This window comes from Seriola lalandi, unplaced genomic scaffold (genome assembly GCF_002814215.2).
Source record: "Seriola lalandi dorsalis isolate HSWRI2012SDOR001 ecotype SW California unplaced genomic scaffold, Sedor1 jcf7180002054912, whole genome shotgun sequence".
Taxonomy (NCBI): domain Eukaryota; kingdom Metazoa; phylum Chordata; class Actinopteri; order Carangiformes; family Carangidae; genus Seriola; species Seriola lalandi.
Genome location: NW_019525464.1, coordinates 189,270 through 214,712, shown reverse-complemented (window position 1 = coordinate 214,712; position 25,443 = coordinate 189,270). Strand labels below are relative to the sequence as shown.

The following is a 25,443-nucleotide window of genomic DNA, read 5'->3' as shown; positions in this document are numbered from 1 at the left end:
GAGAGAAAGGGGGGGGGGGGCGGTGAGTGAGGGGAGGTGGGTGAGGGAGAAAAAGAGAGAAAGAGAGAGAGAGAGAGAGAGAGAGATTAACAGGCATGGACAATCCACCAGCCACCAACCAATTATGGAAGAGTGTGATGCAGTTGCTTGGCAACTGAATGAGCGAGAGAGGGAGAGAGAGAGAGAGAGAGAGAGAGAGCAGGTTGGAGGTTGGATTCAGTGGGTGTAGAGGAGTACAGAGGTATGTGTGTGTGTGTGTGTGTGTGTGTGTGTGTGTGTGTGTGTGTGGTGTGTGTGTGTGTGTGTGTGTGGAGGTCTGGGGTTACAGCAGGTTTTTTTCTCCTGAATCCACATGAAGCTGTGTGGTACCTGGGGCCAGGGCGGGGGTTGAGGTCTTGAAAAGTCAGACTCAAGCTGGAGTGACCATGCCGGTGTTTTAACCCGTGAACTACACATCACATAATTATACTTCACATCACAGATTACACTTTGGCAAAATCACATGTGAAAGGTTGTATAAATTTGAATGTTTGTTTGTTTTTGTTTTTGTCCACTGGTTTCCAAAATAAAGTGCTTCACTCATGAAACTTGCTTCACTTCCATAAACCATCACAGTGTACATGAAATCTGTATTCATTATTTCAACATTACACTACCACTGTGAGGTCATACAGTGCAGACTTTACATTTAAATTTTCAATTTGACTCCAATTTAACAATTACATTTCCACTCAATGACAAGTAATATTGACAAAAAAGGAATGCAGACTCGTTAATGAAGATTATACAACTCTGTTTCAGCAGTCTGCTAATTGATTTTCAGACCATATAGAAATGAATAGAAACTAATGGCTGCTTGGAGCAACAGAAAAATGTATATGAGCAAATCTAAAAACTAATTATCAGAAAAGGTTGTTGGTAAGGATGTGACTATATGTAATATATATACTGAAAAGGTACAAAATTTTTGTTTGCAAACATTTAATGTCGGATTATGCACTGAACTGTCTTTAAGGTCTTTAATTTGGATGTGTGGCGAACTATGGAGAATATTAACTGACATTTCCTTTTCATTTTATGGGATTCTGTTGTTCTGTCATTTTGTACATGTTCTACATGTTCCTATGAGCGGCAGTGTGATGTACGCACATCCAAATATTGTTTCAGGTTTGCTGGCAGTTGTAGAAAAAGTTGCCCGCATACTGTGAAGATGCTCCCCCGAAAAACAATGTCATTAAGCGCAGCTAATACTTTTGAAAGACAACTCTCTTACACTCCTTTCCAAAACCGCTTATCTATTCTGCTATCCAGAGCCAAGTATGCAGTTAAGTGTATTCTTTTGGACTGCTGCTTTCATAACAATGAGGATACAGTTATTAGCCATGTACTGTTTTCAGAGATCCAACCAGATCCAGGAGAGGGAAAAAAATAACACCCAGCGAACTACAAAACTCTGGCTCTGATTCAGAACAGCTCTGCCTGGGGACTTTAGAGATTTACTGAATTAATTTATACATCTATTATTACAACTCATCCCTAATTGAACATTTTCATATGAGAAAATAAACCTGACTTCACATCAGAGCCGCGGCTCAGAGAAATTGTTTTGGTTATGAACGGAGGAATACGATTACCAACATAATGTGGAATTGCGGCACATGTACAGTGTACTCCTGACAGACCTCGCTATAATGATGTTTCTAATGGCCTCTGGTGTGCACTATGTGACAGTAAGTGTATTGATGCTGTGCAGGCTTTCTGCTGCTGCTGCTCCTCCCTGTGTCTTGGCTACGTTAATCCCTCCCTACATGTATGTTCAATGATTTATGGTCATAATAACCCAAAAAGAGGATTAAGCTAATTAAACCACAGTACTGCGCTTGTAATGAACACATCGGGAGGGAATACACCGCCCCCACATTTATACCACACACACACACACACACACAGTGTAGAAGCTGCAGTGTCTTCAGGGTGTCTTCTTTTTTCTCAGCGAATGATTTTGCTTTGAAAAAGCTCAATGCTGGTTAGCATGACTCAACTGTAGAATCATCAGAAGATTAAAAGATACTGCAGCTAGCAGTCACGCTACCAGAAAGCTAGTTGCTCCATTCCAGATTAGCTATAATAAAGCTACAGCTGTGGGGTCCCCAGGCTATGGTAGGTGCTGCCCTGGAATATAATGCTACACCTAAAGCCATGCAATGGTCACTGGGATCATATAAGCCTGTAACACGCTGGATTAATGATGCCAAGGTTGCCAGTATTAATACAGTGGAGGTCTGCAGGCTATGTACAGTAATCCTGGTGAACACCAAGGAAAACTGCTAACAGTGGAAGATGACAACTGGAGGCCATGAACTACTCCAGATACTGTAAATGATGCTGTGGTTAAGGCTAAAGTTGAATAATGCTAGCCTCAGGTGGTACAAGTCTGCACAGGCCCCATGCTGCAGATAAGTGACGGATTCAGCTTCAGTTACTCATGGCTCAAAGATGTTCAATCCAGAAAATATTTTGACTTGAAAACAGTTGAATGGATTTCTAAGAGTGTACAAATCCGTGGGGCACTGGTTCCTGTCACTGTGAAAGTAGTGTAGTGCCTCCAAGAGACAAGCATGAATCTAAACATCCTCCAATATGAATAATCATTTAGATTTACAGACGATTCATGAAGCTGAAAAGTCAGAGCACATTTCTTTTTTCCCTTGACTGTATGTGAAACAAGAAAACTATTACTAGTTTGAGCCATGACTTTACACACATGAAAGATCTTCTTCAGCCTGGTTGACAGACTTCAGTGTGGAATTGATTGAAAGATTTTGTTTCTGTGTTGTGAGCGATAACACATGAATAATATGACTGACTCCTTATTGACAGGCGTTTCAGGTTACTTAATGCTGTTTAAACTCAAGAAAATCGTGCATTCATCATAATCTGCCTCAGTCTTCACACAAGTGTCTCCTTCATCAACATAAAGCCTGCCGCCACATGCTAACGCTGCAGAACGCACACAGCTGCCAGCCACTGGACACATTACCCTGGTGTGTGTTCTGTCTGAGGGTCACTGACAGGGCAGCTGTAGTTAGCAGCTAAAGCTGCATGTCAGACCCAGTCGGACACGGCTGAATTCGCAAAGTCATTTACTAGTAGTCCTATCAATCAACAGGCAATTATTGAAGTGGGGCCTTTTGGCACTCAGCTGGTATCAAGGCTAATGAGGAAATTAATAAATCTAGAGGATCTAGAGGAAGTAGAAGAAGAAGGGAGGTCCTAATCTCTCTCTGAAAAAACCTCAAATATCAGAGATATAAAATGTTTTCTTTACAGATTTCTATAGAAGCGCAACCAACTCAAAAGGTGAGTGATGTACATGTGCTGAGTCTTAATCAAAGCTACAGGTTTAAGCACATGAAATTATAACATCTCGTACAACGACAGTGCTGGTATTAAGATATTGACTGAATGTTTGTTTTAAACCCCAGCGCATCAGGTTTGAAAAGGAACATGATGTAAGAAATGCTGACAATCAGCTTTATTGTTAGTATATTAACACTGTAGGAACTGTAGCCATTGTAGCCTACGTATAGACAGTCACTGGAAAGGTTGAAATGTTGCCTGAACTTGAATAAACTCATCATTTTCAATATCTGATGCCAAATCTGAAGTCAGACATCAGACACTTGGTATCTTCCCTGCTGATGCTCTGTCAGACCTTTCTTGTTTCAGGGCTTTTGGCATTCAGTCTGGTCTTCAGCAGTAAAACATATTATCCGTTGGACTGAGGTCATGTGACCCACTTGGCCAACCAAGAACGTTACAGAATTTGGCCATGCAACTCCTCTGTTGCCATATCTGTATGTGGTCCTGCTGCAGTGTTCTAAATCTGTGGGGCATTGGGTCCATTTCATCGCCGCCGAAACACAGATCACAGATGGCAGCACTGTCAGGTTTCACACATGATTGCCGCTCAGATAGATTTGAAAGTCCTACAGGTTTCCTGCACGTCCAAGCATGGATCATAAACATAGTATTCATTTTCATTAGTAAAATGTGTCAAAATGAGCGAGAGGACGAGATCCCATTTTGCAAATTTGATCAAAAGAGCCTCAGGTATACAATGGGCTACGAGTCCTACAGTGTTCACTCAGTGTCGATTGAATACCATGTAATTACAGCTGAAAGTCAGCACTGTCACCTCATAATCGCTGTTTCATTTCAAATCCAAAGTGCTGGAATAGAGAGCTGAGACAGATAAAAATCTTAGCATCTTAATATAAAGTACTTGAAGGTAGAGAGTGCAGTGAAGGTCTTACCTGTGTGGGTCCTCTGATGTGCCTTCAGATGGGAGCTCTTGGTGTAAACCTTCCTGCAGCCATTAAACTGGCACCGGTGGACTCTCTTCTTGTTCTCTGGTACATCTCCTCCCAGACTTCCTCCTCCTCCCTGCTCGCTGTCACTGAGGGTCCCTCCTCGGCTTGGCGGCGACGGTAATGCCCGTGCTGCCACCAGCTTGGCGGCCCCTAAGCCTACCTTCTTTGCCACAAATTTGAGCGTTAAGGTGCCATCTGCCGTCGCAGTGAGTGTTTGTGTGGGTTTGATGAGGTGGCGGCCGAGCTCTGGTGATGACGGCGGTGTTAGGGATGTAACAGCAGCGCTAAGCTGTGCGGCGCTGACTCCTCCGAGGACTTGCTCCTTGGTTGTGAGGGTTTCGGTCCCTGCTTCTGCCTGGGTCTTGCTGTGGTTGGGCACCTGGAGGATCTTGGCCTGCACCTTGGGGAGAGTTACAAGTAGTGGGGGCGGGCTGGGCTGGTCAGGCAGGCTGGGGAGAAGGGGGTCCATCAGGTCCTCATCACTGTCACCACCCTGCATGAATGCCGGTGTTAAGAGGCAATCCAGCTCCTCATCAAAGAGCTCTGAGAGTCGCTTGGGCTCCGTCTGTAGATACCGCTCCAACTCTAGACATGTCTGCAAGACAAGGACACACACAGAGACCCAGAGTCAGACATTAACATACTGAACATGTATCTGTCAGTTCAGTGTTTCTTAGACCTCCAGTCACACACACATCTGCACATGCCGGATGTCAGTGCAACAGACTCACATTTTGAGCACGTTTGCTCAGGCTAAACACTGAAGTCACGGTTGTATCAACTGATCGGCCAGCAGTGTTTCATTCATGCATCAGTAAACATGGCTTATTAATAAAATACTTGACCACCAGCTGACTAGTAAAATGCAATCACATTCATACAGGGGTATAGCTCTTTATAACCTGACAGATCTCATTATTACTCTAGTGATTCCCTCACGTCAGCACAGTTTCTTGCTGCTTGCCATCTCCACCACACCAGCCTCCTCATGTTTTGAACTTCTGGCACACTTTGCTTTGCTATGATCTAGCTATCTCTGATTTTTTTCATGTGTTTACTATTTTGAAGGGACGATTGTTGCTGCTCAGATTTATTGAAAACTCAAAGATGAGCGTTTTGAGAACTGCACCTTGGCAAAGGTTTGGTAAAAACCTTGGTCGTGGTTCAAATAAGCCGGTACTGACTATTCTTAGGGACTGGGAATAGTCAACATTGGCTTCTTTGAACAACAGTCTCCCATGTCAAAGTCACACACCTTGTACACACAACCATCCACCCTGAGAGGTTTAGTGGCAGTCTGACAATGTCCTGCGACTTTCACCTTCGGTACTGAGTGAGGACGGCCTTTATTTGCCCGAATAAGGAGGGAGGTTGTGAGGAAAATGTGGGTTTCTCTATCTGACCAAATGACCAATGAAGTAAATTTTTCAAGTGAGGAGAGTCTCGGCTCTTAGAACTTCTTCTGACATTGGTATATTAAGTGATTTTTCCTCGGACTGAAGACTTTTGAGAGACCCTGTTTACTTGGTCTATTTAAATTCAAACACCCGCTGTAGGCTTTATATTTCTCTGCAGCTGTTGACCATGTCACCTGGCACACGGCAGTCCTGAGAGAGGAGAGATTTAGTCCGTGATTGATTGCTGCTGCCTGGCCGAGCTCTCCGGAGCCCTGAACTGTGGAAGCCTTGCCTGTTTCCCTCTGCTCACCCAAATCAACCAGGCATGGCAGTTATATCGCAAGATAGTAGGAAGGAAGGAGAGCGAGATGATGGAGGGAAAGTCAAACAAAGAAACCAAGGAGAAGGAAGCGAGATAAGGAGAGTGAAACACGGAAAAATAAGCACATTTTTCTCTCAGTGTTGATTCAACCTTTGTCAAGAGATAACAGACATCTGTGCTTTTTTTCCAACAACCATACAGTTCCAGATTTTGGCAGCAGTACAGCATCACCACAGTTGCTGGTCGACTGGCTGTCAGTCCCTTGCTCAAAGGCACCTGCCACATTAACTCAAGGGATTTGAGCCAACAAACCTCCTGGTCACATACCTACTTTTCTAACCTCAAAGCTGCCTCTCTCCTCCCCAAACTTTTTTTTTTTTCTTTTTTGGTTTGATGTAATTCCTGCTCCTTCTCACTTAAACTACCAACTGCACTTTTTGAGGTCTACATGGGATTGTTTCGCTGATCCCGCTCCTGCTTTGATCTCTCCCACCTGCAACAGTGTTTTTTATCGAAAATCTGTCTGCCTCATCCCACCGGGAAAAATAAGACACATGTAGCTGCTGTAGACGATCATAATCTAAAGAGATAAAAGCAGACTTTCCACAGCTGTTTAATATGAAATTTAAACCAAAAACAATCCTTATTAAATGCTTTTAAAAGGTTGGAAAGAGCGACTCTTATTGTTCAGTTGGTTCTACATAGTAAACAGATGCCAACCAGATGTTTGAATATCATATTTCAGTGCGGTAGTGTTAGTTATCATTTACAGGAACAATGCAACAATGCATTGATCCAATGCATTTACATTCATCATTAAACCAATTAATAACATGTTTTCTGTTAAGAAGTTTCACCTTGCAGTGACGGTGCTAACCACTGGTCTGACTAACGGTGGAGTAGGTGGAGTTTCAAGACAATCTGTTTTTGTTTCCCCGGAAAAATACCTGTTGTTTTCAATGTGTTCGCTTGTGTGTGTTCCCATACTTTATTTTAGCTACTGAAACAAAGACGCTTTATTTAAATGTCACAAATGCTTCAACTCCAACCTCGAAATGTCTTTACCACAGTAATCAAACTGGATCTAACTTTCAGCTGCAGGTTTCATTCAGTGATTTTTCAAGCTAAAATAGGAGCTTCCTGTCAGTAAAATCTGTCAACAAAGACAATGCAGGAGGTTCAACAGATGAACTGGATGGAGGCTCCTTCCCTAAACCACAGCACAGAGCAGTTCCTGATGCAGCTCCTCAAACCACAGAAACAATGACTGAATGCTATGAATTTTCCAACTCTGTCCGTACACACAGTAAAACCTTAAATCAGCAGTAAAATGTAAATGTTTTAAAACTGGTGACATTCAGACAATAATTCTCTGGAAGCAATGATCTTGAAATCAAGTGAAGCCCTGTGTTCATATTCATAACACTTGTGTTTGTGTATTTGTGATGTTTGTTTTTGTGAGAAGACAGCAGGCCGGTCCACAGCTCTGTAACCCTCCACTCAGCACTTTCTTTCAGCTACCTGGCTCTGGTACTGTCCTCCAACATAGTGCCTTTACTGTATCTACTTGGAAAATGAATTTCCTCTGTTTTGGCAGCTGAAGCTTCTCATCCTGATCCCTTGGCTCTTTCCACCTCTGTCATCGGAGCAAATTACAGCCACTACACAAAAGTTTTTTTTCCTTAGCTGCAGCTGGTTGACTCGGTCCATTCAGACACGCCAGCGCTGGAGCTTTACTCTGCTCAGTCTCAGTGACGAGACCGACCAAACCGACACATTTAGTCTGAATATCTGTGGAGTGGTGATAAGCTGAACTTCCCTCTCCCTCTTTTTTCTTCTTCCCTTTAAAACAATGCCCCCCTTTTTTTTCCTAAGGATGCTCATTTGCATGTGAATATAAATCAAAGATATTTCTCCGGGGGGTTACAATGCTTCGTAAGGAAACTTGAAAATGATAAGCAACTATGTAAAGTGACAAAGACGACGCCCAGTACCAGCGTCTTTTGTAAAGCTGATACCATTGCTGCGAGGAAAACCCTCTGGTTAGCCTTTTGTCCAGATTGTTGCAGTGATTTGTTAGCATTTGTATTCCTTTCAGTAATTGCTATGTGTAATACAATATCTAGTTAGGTATGCTAAAGGGGGCTATTATATCTCTTTTTAAATTAGATCAGTCACTGCTAATGCATCTGGAAACCAGCGCTGGAGATTATACAGCAGCCTTCAGGTTATCTGGGATGGAACTTCAGCAGCCAAATGCTTTATTTCAAGACAAAAGAGCTGCATGGTCTGAACAGCAGACTGCGGAGCACATCAGTCATTGATTACTCACGGGCAGCTCCATCTTCTGGGAATGATCCACAAAAACTATTGTAATTAAATTATGCCTTAAATGAGTTCAAACAGAATTGTTTTAGATAGTTTTCAGTCTTTGAGAGAAACACAGAACTCAATGTTGCAACACAGAACCAACAGTCAAAGATTTTCCAATGATAACTATATGATATGTGTATATTATGATATGATATGAATGGATTTTCAGTTCAATTGTCTAGATCATGGCCTCGCAACAGAATTGATTTCCGAGTCCGGGAGGCATCGCACACCCAACAAATCAGAGAGACTTCCAAACAAATGTGATTTAATACAAATAGCAGTCGTAAAGTAAATAGAGCTTAAGCATCCTATTATCCATCTTATTGTGAAAGGACAGCGTTTAATATTTAACCAGGAAGTAAATCCCCAGGATGTAAGGGTCGTTAAGTTAGGATAAAGGTTTTAAAATTGTTCACAGTCAATGGTTCAGACAATGTTATGGCCACAGAAATACCAGTTACTGATTGGTCAGCAGGTGTTCAGGTGACCAAAACTACACTAACAACCGAGGCTGGAAGGAAAATATTGTCCAATAAGGGACAAGAGGGAAAATATTTTTGATGGAGGCAAAAGGGACACCCTTTTTTTTCCTCACTAAACTTCTACGTTTTCTCACAAAAATAAATACCAAATAAATAAAATCAATTTCAATTTGGGTAAATGTAAATTCTTTAGTGCGGGTTCAAGATTCAAAATACTGTGAGGATGCACCAAGAAGGGAACTTATGCAGTTTTTGCCCTGTTGTTGCGCTTGTTGGTTTGTTAATGTTAATGGAGATTATGCTTTTAATTTGAAAGGATTGGGACTGTTGCTGCTTGCAGGACACAAGATGAAAGGAAAGTTCTCCAAGAAAATGCAAAATAAGATCATTTTCTCCTTATGCTTTTCAGTGCTATGTAGAATGATATTTTGCTATTGCAGTGTTTGTGTTATAATCAATATTCATCCTCCTCAGACACAGCAGCATGAATATTAGTAATATTAGTTCTCTTTGATACAGTAAATACAGTCTCTATTTGTGATTTCTAAAGGCGTACTGTACCACTGTTTTCACTTGGACTAGAAATCAAAAATAGAAAGGTCTGTGTGTCTCCTGGCGGGGGCTGGACTGGTGCTTAGGACTGTGGGAGGTGGGCGGGGAGGACAGAGGGTAGAGAGAGCCCGAGGCTGTGTAAGAGGAACGAGCGGCAATCAAACCCACGGCCAGCAGTGAACGCACCATCTCTGACATCACACGACCTTCTCCTCGTCTGCTTCTCCTACACACAATGAATATCAGGTAACAATGACATGTAGGGCCTGCAGCGTGTGTGTGTGTGTGTGTGTACAGCGTGTGCGTGTGTGTGTAGCGTGTGTGTGTGTGTGCAGCGTGTGCGTGTGTGTGTATCAGTGGCTGCTGGCTAACATCTCAGACTGATAGCATGTGTAAGGCTCACCTCCTGTCCCCCTGCTCAGTCCCACACCATATGGAGAAAGGTCACATCGGATAACACGTACACACACACACACACACACACACACACACACACACACACACACACACACACACATATTGGAGCGACCAGTTCATTTTTCCCATAGAAAATGTCTTGTGACTGACCGTTGGAGCAGCTCAACACTTGGATGGACATGAATCCTTCTGGTTGAATCTTCAGCAAAAACAATGAACTGAAGAAAATCTGCTTCACTCACAAAAAAGTCAAAAGGTACAAGAAAACAATTTCAAAAACAAAACTATTCTAGGACAGAGGTCAAGTAGAGTTGACCGCTGCAGTAAGAAACGTCCAATCAGAAGGCTTCAGATTCTGTCACGGCAACAGGCGGGCTGAACTTTCGTTTGCATTCATTTACTTTTAGATTCCAGATGAAATAAATAACAAACGCAGCATTCCTGTTTGTGTTGGCAGAAATGGAAGAGCTGGAGAGGAGGTTCTCCAGCTCTTCCATTTCTGCCAACACAAACACTTCCTGACTTGTGAGCGTTCATTATCTGCATTATTCCTAGACGATTGACCATATTGTTCCAATAATGCCAAATATATCCATATATATCACTTCCAACTGCAAAAACATACAGTTTATAGCTCATTTTACTAAGCTTAATTAAACTTAGTGTTGTATTATATTAAATATAATTAGTGGTGATTTTTGTTTGGTTTTATTTATTCATTTTTTGACATTAATCGATGTCACAGTAAACGTGCCACAGTTAGCCAAAAGCTAATTTTCCATCTAATTCTCCATAGGCCGGGTGATAGATTAGTCATTTACACAACCAACGAACGATCGGGCCTCGAGGTGACACTTTGGTAGCTAAGAGATGCTGAGGTGAAGATTCCTTTCACATTCAGGCTGAATAATCTGATATGAATAAGGTGCACTGTTTCGTTCCTGGTTGTAATAATAATGAATATGTCAGACCATAACAGTGGCTACTTAAAAAAAACCAAACAGATTTCAATACCAATACTTTTAACTATGTAATATTGAAAATCGATCGTGGAGAGTTGAGTGTTTCTGTGTAGAATAGATAATGCTCAGTGGGAGAAACAGCTCTGGCAGCAGCTACTCTGTCACTAATATCAGACCAAGGGCTGTAAAAGTTCCCAGTGTTTAATATGTGTGAGAAATCAATCATCAATAAAGACTGTTGCATTATACATGTCAGTTGTTGTGTATAGATGTAAGGGAAAATGGGTCCTGCAGTTTCAATTAATGTTCTTTTTTCACATATTAATATTTTTTTAAATTATGTAACAGTATCAGAGGTCAAGGTAAAACAAGGTCAAGAGGAAACGTAGCGTCCCAGCTGAAGTCAGAGTCGGCTGTGGTTTGCACATTGCACTTCATTGGAAAGCTCTAAATATCTTTATAACAACTTTACATTCTTTATACTGAACAACTGTACATGTGTGTGATCAGTCTGTGGATACATTTCATGTTTTCATACACACGGATAAAGAGGAAAAACTCCGTCCTCTCCTCCTGCTTCCCGTCTTCCTGTCTTGAACGTTTTTTTTTCCCCCCTCTATGTTTTGAGTGTTTGATTTAATATCTCGTCTAAAATAGCTACCAGTGACGTGCAGGTCCTGTGAGTGTGCGTGTGTGTTCTCAGCCCGCTGAGGTCCATTAATAATGAATGCAGAGAGCAGAGGGCTCTGGATGGAAGCGCTAAGAGCTTTTGACAGACAAAGGATCATTGAGGACAAAGCTACGCAAACAGATTCAAGTGGATTCAGCAGCGAGACGCTCCGTCTGTGTTTACATACGCAGAGTTAGGTGACTATTACCGACATTTCCATTAGTACAATGGTGAAATTAAGCCATTTACGTGATTCTGTAAAGTGACACTTCCTATAATGATCTGCTTCACATGCGGTTATAGCCACATCAACAACTGACTCAACATTTGACACATCACCAGCTTCCCTGCAAAGCCTGGAAACATTCAGTCAAGAAGTGATTCAGTCGAATATGTACTGACCAATCACTGAACGATAACAACATGGCCCGCCTCACTTTTATCAGCTTTTATTAACAATTAAACCTAGGTGTAGTAAAACTGAAGCATGCTTTATAACTTCTTGATTCAGCATGGTTCCGTTTTCATCTCAGTTTAATTCAGAAAAGTTTCATTTCCACAACTGTCGCTACATTTTTCCAATAAAAATCAGAAGCAATATCCAGTTCTGTCACCAGAGTGAACAGCTTTACCAAACCAAGGCGTGTCACAAACACGTATTGTACTAATGGCAGTGAAATTACACTTCAGGAAATAGAGATAAACTAAATAAAATGATTTTCTACTCACCTCCATGACATTTCAAAAGCCAGAATTCTGCTCATTTGAACTCCTCACACTCCTACAGAAAGGTCTTTTAATAGAGAAAGCTCTGCCAACAATACTAGCTTACCAACTATGGTGTCAAACACTTTAAAAATAAGTCTTTGTTCTTTTTTTAGCTTCCATACGAGTTTCTCGTGGCACTCTGAAGATGAAGACATCTGTACAAGATCAATGAGACGGATGAGGCAGCTGCAGCTCCGTCACTCAGTGGGTACACGGCGGGAAACATGTGATGTAAATGTGAATGTCAGATACAAGAGGACGACGGCTTTTGTGTCAAAAGAACGGAGTTTTGCTTGTGGACCTGCCTGAACAGTGATTCTGACACAGGTCGGGAAACGTCTGGGTCGGTCTTCGTTTGGTTTTGTTTTTTAAGTTCATCGATTTTAAATGACGACCTCAGCAGCCACAACTTCACAATAACGAAGTGAGACGACTCATCGGGTCTCAAACGAGTCCCCAGTACTCCAAAGCAGTTACAGCCAATATGTCCGTTACAATGGCCCAGTGCATTATAAAACAGCATGAATGCACAAATACGGTGTACAGGGTAATGAGGTGATGATTTTAATGTTCACTTGTGTTTTCTCTTGTTTAAAACCTCTAAAAAATATGATTGCTGTGTGTTTGCCTTGCGCACAGTGCGAAGCTGTGTATCTCAGTAACTCACTTTTCCTTAAAACATCTTTGACTCACAAATACTGGATCTGAATCCTGAACAGAAGAGGATAAAAAAAAAAAGGTCATGAGGAGCACAGCGCTTCAGTGCAGCTTCTGCATCTCCTCGTGTGACTTTCAATCATCTTAAATACTTGCTCCTGTGTGAGAGTCAGTTTCCCCTCACACTGCTGCGAGGATCTCATCTGCTCGAGTCTGATCCTTTTAGTTTGTTCCTGTCTCTCTTTATCTGTGTGTGTGCATTAGAGTGTGTTTATTTTCACTCCACATTATACAGCTTTTGGCTTCAAATTATGTTTTTCTCTTCACTTTCTTTTTTTTCATTTCAGGTCCTAATTAAAGTGCTTTGGCTTCCATAAACTGCTCTTTGAAGCTGTACCTCTTGATGGATCTCGCTCTCTCTACACAGCGAGCTCTGATGGCTAATTAGCCACTCAAAAGAAAAGGCAAAAAGAGGCTCTTTATTCAGCTAATTTGCTGATGCGGCTGTGTACATGGCGCATGTGTGTGTGTGTGTTTTGTAAGAGTGAGAAGAGCATAATGACTTTTAACTGATGTGTGTGAATATATAATGGCTCATGCTCGAGAGTGTGTACAATATCAAACGGGTGCCACTGGCAGCGAGCTGCTTCCTTTATGTCTGAGCGAGCATCAGTGCTGCAAAGCGAGTGTGTGTGTGCTTTGTTAGAGACTGAAGTGCGGTTTGTGCGATGATGCCTGTGAAGATGCTGGAGCCGTTTGAGTTACTGCAGCAGCATCTAGACGACACGGAGTCTCATCGACTTACAACTGCACATCCTGCAATCTGATCCAAACAGCTCAAAACTAACGGGACGCATTAACACTTTCATTTAGTTCATTAAGTTACACTAAAGTGATTTTCTGCTCATCTATGTGGTTTCAAGCTCACCAAATCACGTTTAGCTCACGTTTAAAAGGTGAATTATCTCAATTACACACATAAAAAGAAATGATACTGCTTCTAATGTTTTAACATCCCCTTGTTTTTAATTCCAGATAATTTCATGATGAACTTATAATTAAGAATTTGAAAAGGCTAGAAGTTGCTGGTGCCACAAAGTTGGAAACCACATTATTGCCTAAAATATCACTGTGTTGCTGTAACATTGAGATTTACCGACATATGACCAAACAGAAGCATGAACTCTCCTCTCGTGCAGCATGAGCCTCAGCTCGCTCATGGACGGCTGCCAGTTTGGAGACACCAGTTTAGTCACGCCTACACTACACTGGTCCCAGGGCAAGCTGAGGTCCGGAGCCAAATCCATACTGCTGGATGGCGACCGCCTCAGCCTGCCTCTGCCTCCTGTGCTGCCACCACCACTGAAACCTCCCTGAACATTATTCACACTGAGTCACTGAGGTGCAAGAATCTGACATTTTATCTCCCAACCAATTATCAAACAGTGCGGCAGCGAAAGACATCAGTCGTAAAGAATCTGAAATAATCTGAATTTGAAGAGCTGATCATTTAAACATCCTAAAAACTACATGACAAACAACGGAGCTGAGTTAGTGGTTTATTCTTATTTTACTGGCAGTTGAATTGTTCATTATAGATTTGCTTCCTTCCATCTCGAACAGCGAGGCAGCAGTGAAACTGCAAACTGAAACTGAAGATACAGGGACAACATTCATCCTTCACCCTGGTTTAAAAAGGTATCTACAACACTTGAAGTAAAATAGCAACTTTACAGATAAACTGAAGGTGTGTGACTCCGTAAAACCAGCTGCTGAGTTAGTTCCAAAGAACCAGAACGACACACAGTTATGGGAACCGGTGGACTGAGCTCATAATAACCGAACTGCAGGCTAACAGCTCAGTGTCTTAACCGTTCAGCTTTGATGCATCAGTGTTTTTATCTGTAATGGGATTGTACAGAGATTCAGACTGCACATCTATTCATGCGCAAAGAAAATCCCTTTAGCTGTACTGGCTTTAGAGAGAAACATGTAAATGCTAAAACCTGGATAATCTGAGCATCTTGTCATGTGGTGACTTCAGATTGAACTTGTGAGGTTGTACTTTTGACACAGGAAGTGGAGTCACACAACAGACTTGATACTCAACACTGTTAAAACAGGCTTCGCCTTGTTCAGTTTTTCAAAACCAATTAAATATTTTTGTCTTTTGTGCATTTCACTGGGATGTAAGGGAGAATGAAACGATAGTCCAATCTCTTATTATAGTCAGCAATTAAATTAAAACTTTTATTTTGGAAATCTATTTTTGCTACCTACCCTCAGTCATTATGTACATCACTTGTCACATGTGGTCATTTCTATTATTGATGCAGTTAATGGACATTATATCTGATGAATCTTAATATCGACACACAGATAAAAACCCACACAGACCAATACACACATAATCCAGTCCAAAATATGGTCCTATAACACACACACACACACACACACACACACACACACACTGACGGTGGAAAACAGCAGCCAGCAGTCAGTTTTGTATAAAACTGGCAGCAGTGATAAAGAAGCTGACACAACACAATGACAGAGCTGACACTGTGTTTGTGCGAACACCTGTGTGCGCTGTCAGTGCGCTCAGGTATCCTCTCACCCTGCCTTTAATTGAAAAAGCAGCACGTCGAATGAAAGGAGAGTCCTGCGAGGTCTGATTTGAAAAGCAGGAGGAGGCTTCAATAAAAGAGGTTAATGGAGACGAGACCTGGAGGAAGACGGAGGCGACATCACTGGGATTCCTCAGACTTTGATCTGAGAGAAGGTCAGTCAGGAAAAACTGAACAAGGCTCAGTCTACAGCAACCGTGAAATGTTTCAACAATAATTAGTCTTTGCACCAAACTTGGGGGAGGGATGAACCAGGGAAGAACCCATTTTATTTTGGTGCAGATCCAGTTAAAGGGGCAATAATGACGTATTTATTTTGTTGCCATACATGAGTTTGGACAATTGTGTAATAATCTGGGTCTGACAGACGTGTAGGATTGTTTGGCCTTGGCAGAGGAACACTCTCTATCGAGCGCCATTCTAGTTTATTTTGGCTTCTTACTGATGTGTTGACATTTCTCAAAGTTAAGTATTGTAAGTATTGTTTTGATAAAGGTGATTGAACATTTTCAAATAAAACCAAACCTTAATTAACATGAAAAAAAAAACTTTAATTTACATTAAACTGATGAATGAATGAACAAATCTTTACATCTACAAATTAAGTCAGAATCATCAGGTCTGACTCAGCATCCATGGTCGTACATGCTGGTTGTTTATGGGAAGGCATTAACCTGAATTCACTCAACTTTAATTGTAGAGAAATGAACTGAACTTTAGGATATTCTCAATATTTTTATTCCAATGATAAGATTCATTGTCTCACAGTGGTGCAACAGTCCAACAGCTCTAATTAATGGACCAATTAACTGCATCTTGGAGATGGACAGCGTTCATATCTGAAGTAAAGCAGGATAAATGGGGTAGATATTATTATTATTAAGTAGTGACTGGTAAATAGTAACTAAAAGCAAGTACATCATCTCTTTTTCACTTTCAAAATGAGACGCCTGCTAAGAGACGGAGAGCAGTTTATCAGCTGAGAGACAAAGAAAGCCGATTAGCCAATGAGAGTGAGGGTACAGGAGTGAGTGAGTGCATGAAGAGAGCAGGCTCTGAGCTTTTATTGCCCATGTTGGAGCTCATACACACACACACACACACACACACACACACACACACACACACAGAGCGTCACCTCCGACCTCCAGCCTCAGCCAATGAAATTTTAATCAACAGTCTCTGATGGAGGACAGCACTCAGACTCTCCTGCTGTGTAACTGCCTCTCTCTCTCTCTCTCTCTCTTTCTCTCTCTCCCTCCCTCCCTCCCTCTCTTTTCTCTCCATCGCACACATTTCACTTCCTCCTTCCTCGTTCACAAAGCAAAGGTCACCTGCTCCTCTTTCTCCATTTCCTCCTCTCCAGTTTCTTTCACTTTATTCTTTTTCATTCTCTCTTCCTCCACCGTTTTCTGACCTCATCCTCTGAGGTGTGCCGTTGTTTCAGCGTCAACACGTTACTGCCTGAGAGAAACTCTTTGTAACTCTGAAACACCACTGACCCTGATTTACAGTCACTGCTGAGAACATCCAATCAAACAATCAAATGAAAATGAACTCACTATAAAACTTGAATTAAAGTTATGGTATCCAACTTGATGCGCTACAGTCTACACATTATCACAAGGGTGCAAATTAAACTTCATTACTGTTTGATATTAATAAGAATGATTTCCAATATTCACATATATGACAAAATGGCAAATGTGTGATAGATCATCATTAAACAGGCCTGCTGTAAAATCATCAACTTAATGTTCAGCGCAGTGAGCTGCTCATCAATCAGACAGAACTCCTCACACATGTAACACGCCACACCTTTGTCTCATCGTCCTGCCGTGATTCCACGTACAAAGCAACGACAATAAACATCAACGTCAGAGCCGTCGCTGAAATTACTGGTGAGCTCTTGCAACAGCAGCTGAGCAGGAGGCTGAAAAAACGTGGAGCGGCGAATCAGAAAAGGTGAATTAATGTGAATGAAACTCTTCTGTCAGACGAGTGATTAAAAACATTCCAGTAAAAAATGTGTCTGTGTGGATTTTCACTCGTTTGCTCTTCCTCTCTTTCTCCTCTTCAGACAAAACTGTCACAACAGAGACATTAACCAGAACACACTCACTCATCCTCTCTCTCTCTCTCTAACTCTCACTAACACACACACACACACACACTCCATTTTCACTGTCCACGGTTATTAAATACAAGGACATAAAATTAATTAACAGCTTAATCACTCACATGTGCACACACACACACACACACACACACACCACAGAGCTCTAAAAGGACAAGGCAGGTACGGCCTTTTAATTTGAAGAATAATTTAATACTGCTTAACCAGGCTTATGGCCATTCTCTCTCTCTTTGTCCATTCGCACTGTGTGTGTGTGTGTGTGTGTGTGTGTGTGTGTGTGTGTGTGTGTGTCCTAGCTATTTCATTAATTGGCTGAGATGGAGGGATTGAAATCTGTGGCAGAATCATCTGTTCCTCTGTCTGTTGTGCTTTCTGTTAATGAAGCTACTCTCTCTCTCTCTCTCTCTCTCTCTCTCTCTCTCCCTCTTTCTCTCTCTGTCTCCGTCTGTATCTCTCTCTCTCTGTCTGCAGGTCATTTGTCATGTCGGACGGCCTGTCCTCCACCATGAGGCATTTGTCTGGGCTGGAAAAATGATGGGCTTGCTGTCCACACGTCACATCCAGACAGTACATACACACACACACACACACACACACACACACACACACACACTGAGACAGCGTCTAACCTTTAAGTCAGATTGTATGTGAATGGCTCTTTCTATGAACCCTTTAGTGCCTCTTTAGTACATTTTGTTCTTTGAATTTTTTACCATTTCCTGTATCCCCAGGAGTCCTACTTTACAATATGAAAAAATAACAACTGCATGTTTTGCAATTTTGCAGTTATTGAAAAAATATGCTGCAAAACATTGTTGGTATCTATTACAGCTGCATATCAGCTCTAAATGCTTGAACCTGAACAAACCCTGAACATTATAACCTTCATGAAAGTAGGATATATTGCCGGACTGCTGTATTAGGCACTTGAAATGTTCTTGTGTTGAAATATTGTAATGTGATACAATCCCATACTAACTACATTATATCATACTTATATTTTATTGTCCTTGCTGCGTCTCATTTCAGTATTCTGCTACAATGACTGTTTCCCCACAGGGATCATTAAAGCCCGGGCTTATCTAATTTGAGAATAAAGCGTCGAATAAATCTGTGTTTTTCCTCTCATGTCAATACGGTTTTTATCAGACAAAGTGTATCTGAGATACTTGAAGTGCTGAGTGGTTTTTACTTTGAGAGCTTTTGTTCACGTCCATTCACACCACAGTGTGAGCGCCACAGAATAAAAAAATGAATGTTAAACACTTGACTTTAGCGAAACCATTGACTCCGAAACTTAGACGTAAAGAGTAAATGTGAGAGGTAAAGAGACACTTCCGCCGAGTGGTTTGATAGAAGCTGTAGTTTACAAGACAGAGGACAACGAATGACATGAACACGAGCGACACCGTGACGTTCAGTTTAGATGAAACGCGCCTCGTGGAACTGGCTTTGTTATTCACAACCGCACTCATTCACATTGAGCTAGCAGCATATTCTCCACAAGGGGGCTCTTCTGTCACTGCCAGGCTAATTCTACATACGCCAACCTGCCGAACCTACCGGAAAAAATAAATCAGTAGTAAGAGCAACACTTTACACCTGCAGGTGAAGATGTCGCCATCTACAGGCAAATAAAGTAAGAGCTGCAGCACTTACGCCACCTGCAGGCAATGAGTGTTACAGCTCCAGTCTTACCTAACAGGGACCTTACTGATCAAGAAACCAATTTTAAAGCCGAGTAAAATTATTTAATAGACAAAAAAAGAACATTCTGTAGTGTTGGATTTAAATCTGTACCCATACATCTGTAGCTGTTTTTCTTATTTTTGTGTTAATCTTTGGAATCATTTAATTGGAAAACATCAAGAAGTGAATGAATCACAAAACATGTTCCCCAAAAGCTGCTAAATAATCATTCTGAATTGACCTAACGCATTCCTTAAAAAACTGTGGGCTGAACCAGGAAGAAACAAGGTTTATCTCTGCACATGCAAGGAGCCGCAGGCCTGTCCATCGTAAAAAAATGTTGAAAATAATTGAAAAGTACTAAAAGCACGATTCTTTAGGCTTGAACGACAACATTTTAATACCCGCTTTAAAAAGTCACAAATAAAAAAGGGTTCGTTAAAGAATGACAGAGGTCTTAGTTTTCTCATCATAGCCTCCATTGCAACAGACAGGAAAACATTTTTGATGGCCCTTCTCTTGATGCTCTATAAATACTTACTGAAGACTTAATTTAAAAAATGCCCCGACTTGTTGTGAACAGCGGAAGAAGCAGAACTTTTTGACAACTGTTAATCACATCTCCGGAAATACTGTAGCTATAAACAAAAAACTATTAACTCAGACAGCCAAATCCAAGCATTTCAACAAAAAATGCAAACACTTGACTCAAAATATTATCTCATAAATAAATTCAATTTTTCACACAATAGCAAAGGAAATAAGATTCCTAGTAATTCTCTTGTTAGTTGCCTATTTGTGTCTAGGGAGATTTCTCTGTATTTTTAAGCCATAACCACTTGCAGTTTGCAATTGTAAATACTTAATGTTTTCATCATTTATGTAACACTAACACAGTAAACACTAAAAGTGTGATTTGAGAAAAGACTTGTTTGCTGCTTTCGGAAAAAAGGTTTAACAAATATGCTACTGCAAATTTTGGCAAGTTAAAGATGCATTAAAGAACATTTTTTCTTGCTAACACTAAATCAAGTGACTCCAGGATATGTGAAATGAATACTAGCACTACTAACAAAACCAAAGTACAAAAACACAAGCTGTTAGCACAGTAGCTACAAGCTAACTGTATGCTACCTGCCTAGCAAGAAATGACAAACGGACAATCAAGTGACTAAGGAGACTAAGATTTTCCCCAATAATCAATAACACCCAAACAGATAGAGTAAATATTGGGACTCACATTCATTAGTCAGACACAAACATGACTCCAAATAAATGATAATGTTGGTCCATGTTAGCTGGATAAGGCAAATGTTGACCAATAGCCATATTAGCTGTAACCTATTAGCTAAAACATAGCAACAGTTAGCCTTCTTTGCCTAATTCTAAATGTGTTTCTGCTACTAGAAAGGACAGTAAAATTTAAATACCTCATTATTTTAGACAAATATTACCATTATTCAGTATTTTGTTTTTAGCATTCTGCTGTTTATTGTTTTATATTTATTAAACTGACAAGGAGTTAAACATTTTCTAGCAATAGTAGATATGGATAAAAAAGCTGTATCACACTGGTTGCTGTGTTGCACAGCCGCATGTATGTTTATTTGCTAAACTTTAAAATGGCTCCGTACCCGACAGCTTTGGCCTCACACAGGGTTCTACACTATGTTTTACATCGCAAGGCTCATTGAGTCATTAGGGCTACACACTGAACTGCTGCTCTAATCACTGAACCATTTCATTCAACTCTTTTTATCTCTGAATGTATCATGAGAACGATAGCAGAGGAACTGTAGTATCGGATTTGTTTTTGGGGTTGTTTTTTTTTTTTTTTTTTTGCAAAATAAAAATATATCCTCCACTGACTTTGCCTGCTGCAACAAATCTCTGAGGGAATCGACAGTAATGCTACAGGGAGAGTGGAGAGTCTGAGTGTCTGTGTGTGTGAACAGGGGGCAGCACATGTATGCCTTAGAGAGTATGTTAGTGTGAGAAAGGTGTGTGCAGAGTTTTGCTGTGTTGTGTCGAGTACACCTCCAATGAAGTATTAATGAATTGCAGGGTCATGTTGATGGTTTGTCAGAGCTGAACTGACAATGCAACATTTTCGGAGTAGCTGAAGCGTGCACTGGACGATGTTTCTGGCTATTGTCAGTTTACTACGATGGGAAATACACGTTTATCATCGCTATGAGAGCTAAACCAGTCAAGATCTCTTGATTTTGGTCTTGCTGATCGTAAATCTGTCTGTACGGTGATCAGATTCATGGCTAAATGCGGAGAAAAACACTGATGAAAGGATTGATGGCTGTAGGTAAATCAGGCCAACCTTTTGTTATACAACTAAACAAATACATCAGATCCAAATAACAAAACACAACCAACAACAGAATTCGTTCAGGAGATTTCACAATCTGATGATCGAATCAGTCAATAAACGTGTTTTATTCACATGCTGAAGTCTGAATTCTTGTTCCTGTTCTTTTCCCTTCAAAACTGTTTCTATTAGGAGTCGTGCCAACTAAACAACCAATCTGTGTGAAAGGCTGTGACCCAGAGAAACCATAAAGCCAAGCGTTTGTGTACAAAAGCAAAATTTCTGACCAAAATTCATCCATTTCAACTGTGACTGGTGGATTTGCTTGTCAAGTGTCATGGTTTGCTATGGCAGACACTTTTTTTTTAGTTTTGTTTTGGAGTTTTTGTCACTTCCTGTTTTATTTTGTGATAAGGTTTCCATGTGTGTCAGTGTGTTGCTTCCTGTCTTGGTCCTGTGTCTGTGATTGTCTGCCCCGCCCTAATGTGTTTCACCTGTGTTCAATCACCCTTGCCTCCCTTGTCTATATAGTCCTTGTGCTTCCCTTTGTCTGTGTTGGTTTGTCTGTTTAGTTCAGGGTTTGTTCATGTCTGTTCATGTCACGTTCACGTGTGGATTTTTTGCTAAATAAACCTGCGTTCACCGTCTCCCAAGAGTTGACTGCATTTGGGTCCAACTTACCTCGCAAATCCTGACATCAAGGCCAAATACATTCAAGCTGAGTTCATCTTTACTGACATTTCAGGACGTCAGAAATGATGAAGGATGTTACATTAGCTGTATCTCAACATCCAGTTTCATACAACCCTGCCATGCTCTGCTCAACAAAACGAAATTTGTTCCATTGAATGAACTATATTAACTTCAGGGCACATTTAGTCACTGTGTCAACAAGCTTCCAGCACCAGAATGTACAAATTCATTTTGCTGTACCTCTTTTTGCTACAGGTAATAAATCTGAAGTGGAAGTGAGAAAGTAAGCACAGGAAGCAGGTCCCAAATAAAGTCCTATCTGCCCATTTATCATGAAGGCAATATATATTCGTTGCTAGTCCATTTAGCAACAAAGTATTGCATGTTGCAGTTGGGTCAGATGATGGTCTAATCTTGTTTCCACCACTAACAAACAACTCCAGAATTTGTTAGTGACAGGACTGAGACCACTTCCTCTCACCCGAGTACAATCACTCTGTTCTGACCCGCCCAAATGAATCGTATTAATTTGGACTAAAGAACGCAGGTTATAAAACGTCCTATAAGAAACCAGGACAATCTGGACTTGCGTCTGGAGTCCTCTCAAACACAGCATAAAGTTCAATTCATATCATCGGGAACACCCAGATATTTCATTTTAAGGTCAGTAATTAAGTCCTTGGTTTTCCTCGTGTTGATATTCAAGGGGCCAACTTCATCTCTGCAGGTGTGATCTTTGTCATTTCATATGAGGCCCTCGGGGGCAGGGTCGTCTGAAATTTTCTGAGGATGAAAGGACATTTTGCCACACCTGCAGTCAGCTGTGTAAAAGGTAATAAAGAACATGATACAATGGCTCCATAGGGAGCTTCTGCTTTCATAAAAGTAATGTCAAACTTTATTATTCAGTCTGACTTACTGAGGTCTGGAGGATTCCCTGGTGACCATTTGAACTGATATTAGTCACTGCCCGGTCAGTCACCTGTATGCACCTCTCATATGACAGATATGATGATGTTTGATTGACAGCATGTTTATTGTGTCGTTCGGTCTGACTACACGCTGATCACAGTGACGCAAAGTCGTGTAGCTCAGGACTATATCGACAAAAACAGGCGTAACCCTGTCTACAGCAAATAAGATCACACACACACACACACACACACACACACACACACAATAACCTCCCCTATCAGGCCTTTCTCTCCCTTCCTAATTGACCATGAAAGCACCCCATAAATCGAGTTACTGCATTGTGCCTGTCTAGTCATATAAAAGTGCTTTAATGGTTTTGCTAGGAGCTCTGTTGGGAACATTAGGCAGAACTCTCCACATTCATTAGCCCATTAACCTGTTTCAATATTGACACTGTCTCATTTGTCCCTTCCTCTGTCTGTCAGGGCCGAGACACTCTTGGACCAGGTCTGAAATCTGCTCCGGTTCAGTTGGTGCTGTTCCACCTTTTGCAAACAGGTTTGACATTATTCCTTTTGGAAATGTCTTGAAGAAAGAATATTGGCGGAAAACTTTTTAAAGGAGCCATGTACGTTTTGTTATTGCTACATAGCCAGCGTTAGCATTAGCAACTGTTTACTTACCAGTCTAGAGGAAACGTTATGAGTTCTGCATCAAACAGTGTGCAAACAGCAAAGTGTGGGAAACAGTAACTTGACACAGCTGCTGTGGAAATCTAATGGGAGAACTGTGTTTGAGAGGTTAAAACCACAGAAGTAGTTCAGGGTTTCTTATCCTACTTATGAAGGCAAATATTAAGGTTAGTATGTTAACTTAATAAAAGCTGCATTACTGAATGACTCACAAACGTGCCTCATGAAATCGCTTTAAATATAAAAAGTCAAAGCTCAGACAAGAAAGCTGAGACATGTAATGCTCCTTCCAATGATGCACATAAACATGTACATTACAGCACATACTGTATGCACATTAAATAAACACATTTCAAATCATGAACAGAGAGGAAATATAGTGTCCTACAGATATTATTTCCACCAGTCTTGCTGAACAACACCGCACTGAACCCAATGAACCCACTGAAGTAGAACATTATGTTAATGCTGAGATATGAGACTGCATTCCTGCCAACTAGCCAGAGAGGAGGTTGCATGCATGCGAATGTGCGCGCACACGCACGCACGCACTCTTCACACTGGCGCACACACTCACACTCACACGTTATATCTCCCATCCAAATCCACAGGGCATTTCTGGCTTTATTTAGGTGTATGAAAGACATACCGCGGCGTGTGCACGCCAGCTGGTCCAATCATGATAAGTATGCAAATTTACATTTGATTACTTTTATACTTGTCCTTTGTTGAGCGAGGTGAGTTTTACTTCAGTATCAGCTGCTGTCAGCAGGTAGCACTGCTTTGAATCCTGCTTTGGAAAATGCTGATATTACTGCTGCATTTTCTACAGCGTGTGACAATATGACAACCCATCTATAACTCAGTGTGTGTGTGCGTGTGTGTGTGTGTGTGTGATGAAGTAGAAGCCTGTTTAAGGTCAGTCAAGCTGTGTTGAGTGTGGCCTTTACCATCCTGTCTCCCTGTGGAGGGTCCTGGAGGGGTGGGCCTGCATTGCGTGACCGAGTTCATGGATATTTTTTCACGTCATGTCAGTGTCACGGAAAAGAAGAGAAAGCATCAGACTCTGTCACCCGAGGCCTGCAGACGCTCTCAGAGGGCAGGACCGGTTTTACGTGTAACACAGCCTAACGCTGTAACCCCTAATTTTATGGTTGTACCTTCCTGCTGCTCCCCGAGCTGCTGACTCTGAGGATGCTAGGTTCCGGTATACATAAAGTATTTATGCCACTGGTCCCCACTGGGATGTTAGAGGGCTCCACCTGTGCTCTTAGAACCAGCAAACTTTCTACAAGGATGGTGTGGAAAAACACAACAGTTACCTCAGGTATGTTTAATAAAAACCAAATGAAAAAATATCATAAAGTCTGATTTCAGCTATGATAAAAAGCGTC

At 41.3% G+C, this 25,443-nt stretch overlaps 1 protein-coding gene across 1 annotated transcript in view; it reads right to left on the bottom strand.

Annotated features, from left to right (window-relative positions):
• The window catches only part of klf7b (Kruppel like factor 7b), a 65,976-nt gene that overhangs the window by 20,836 nt on the left and 19,697 nt on the right, over positions 1-25,443 (bottom strand). The window contains exon 2 of the mRNA XM_023430829.2: positions 4,317-4,968. Within this exon, the coding sequence (XP_023286597.1) occupies positions 4,317-4,968 (652 nt within the window). The remainder of the gene's footprint in view (positions 1-4,316; positions 4,969-25,443) is intronic.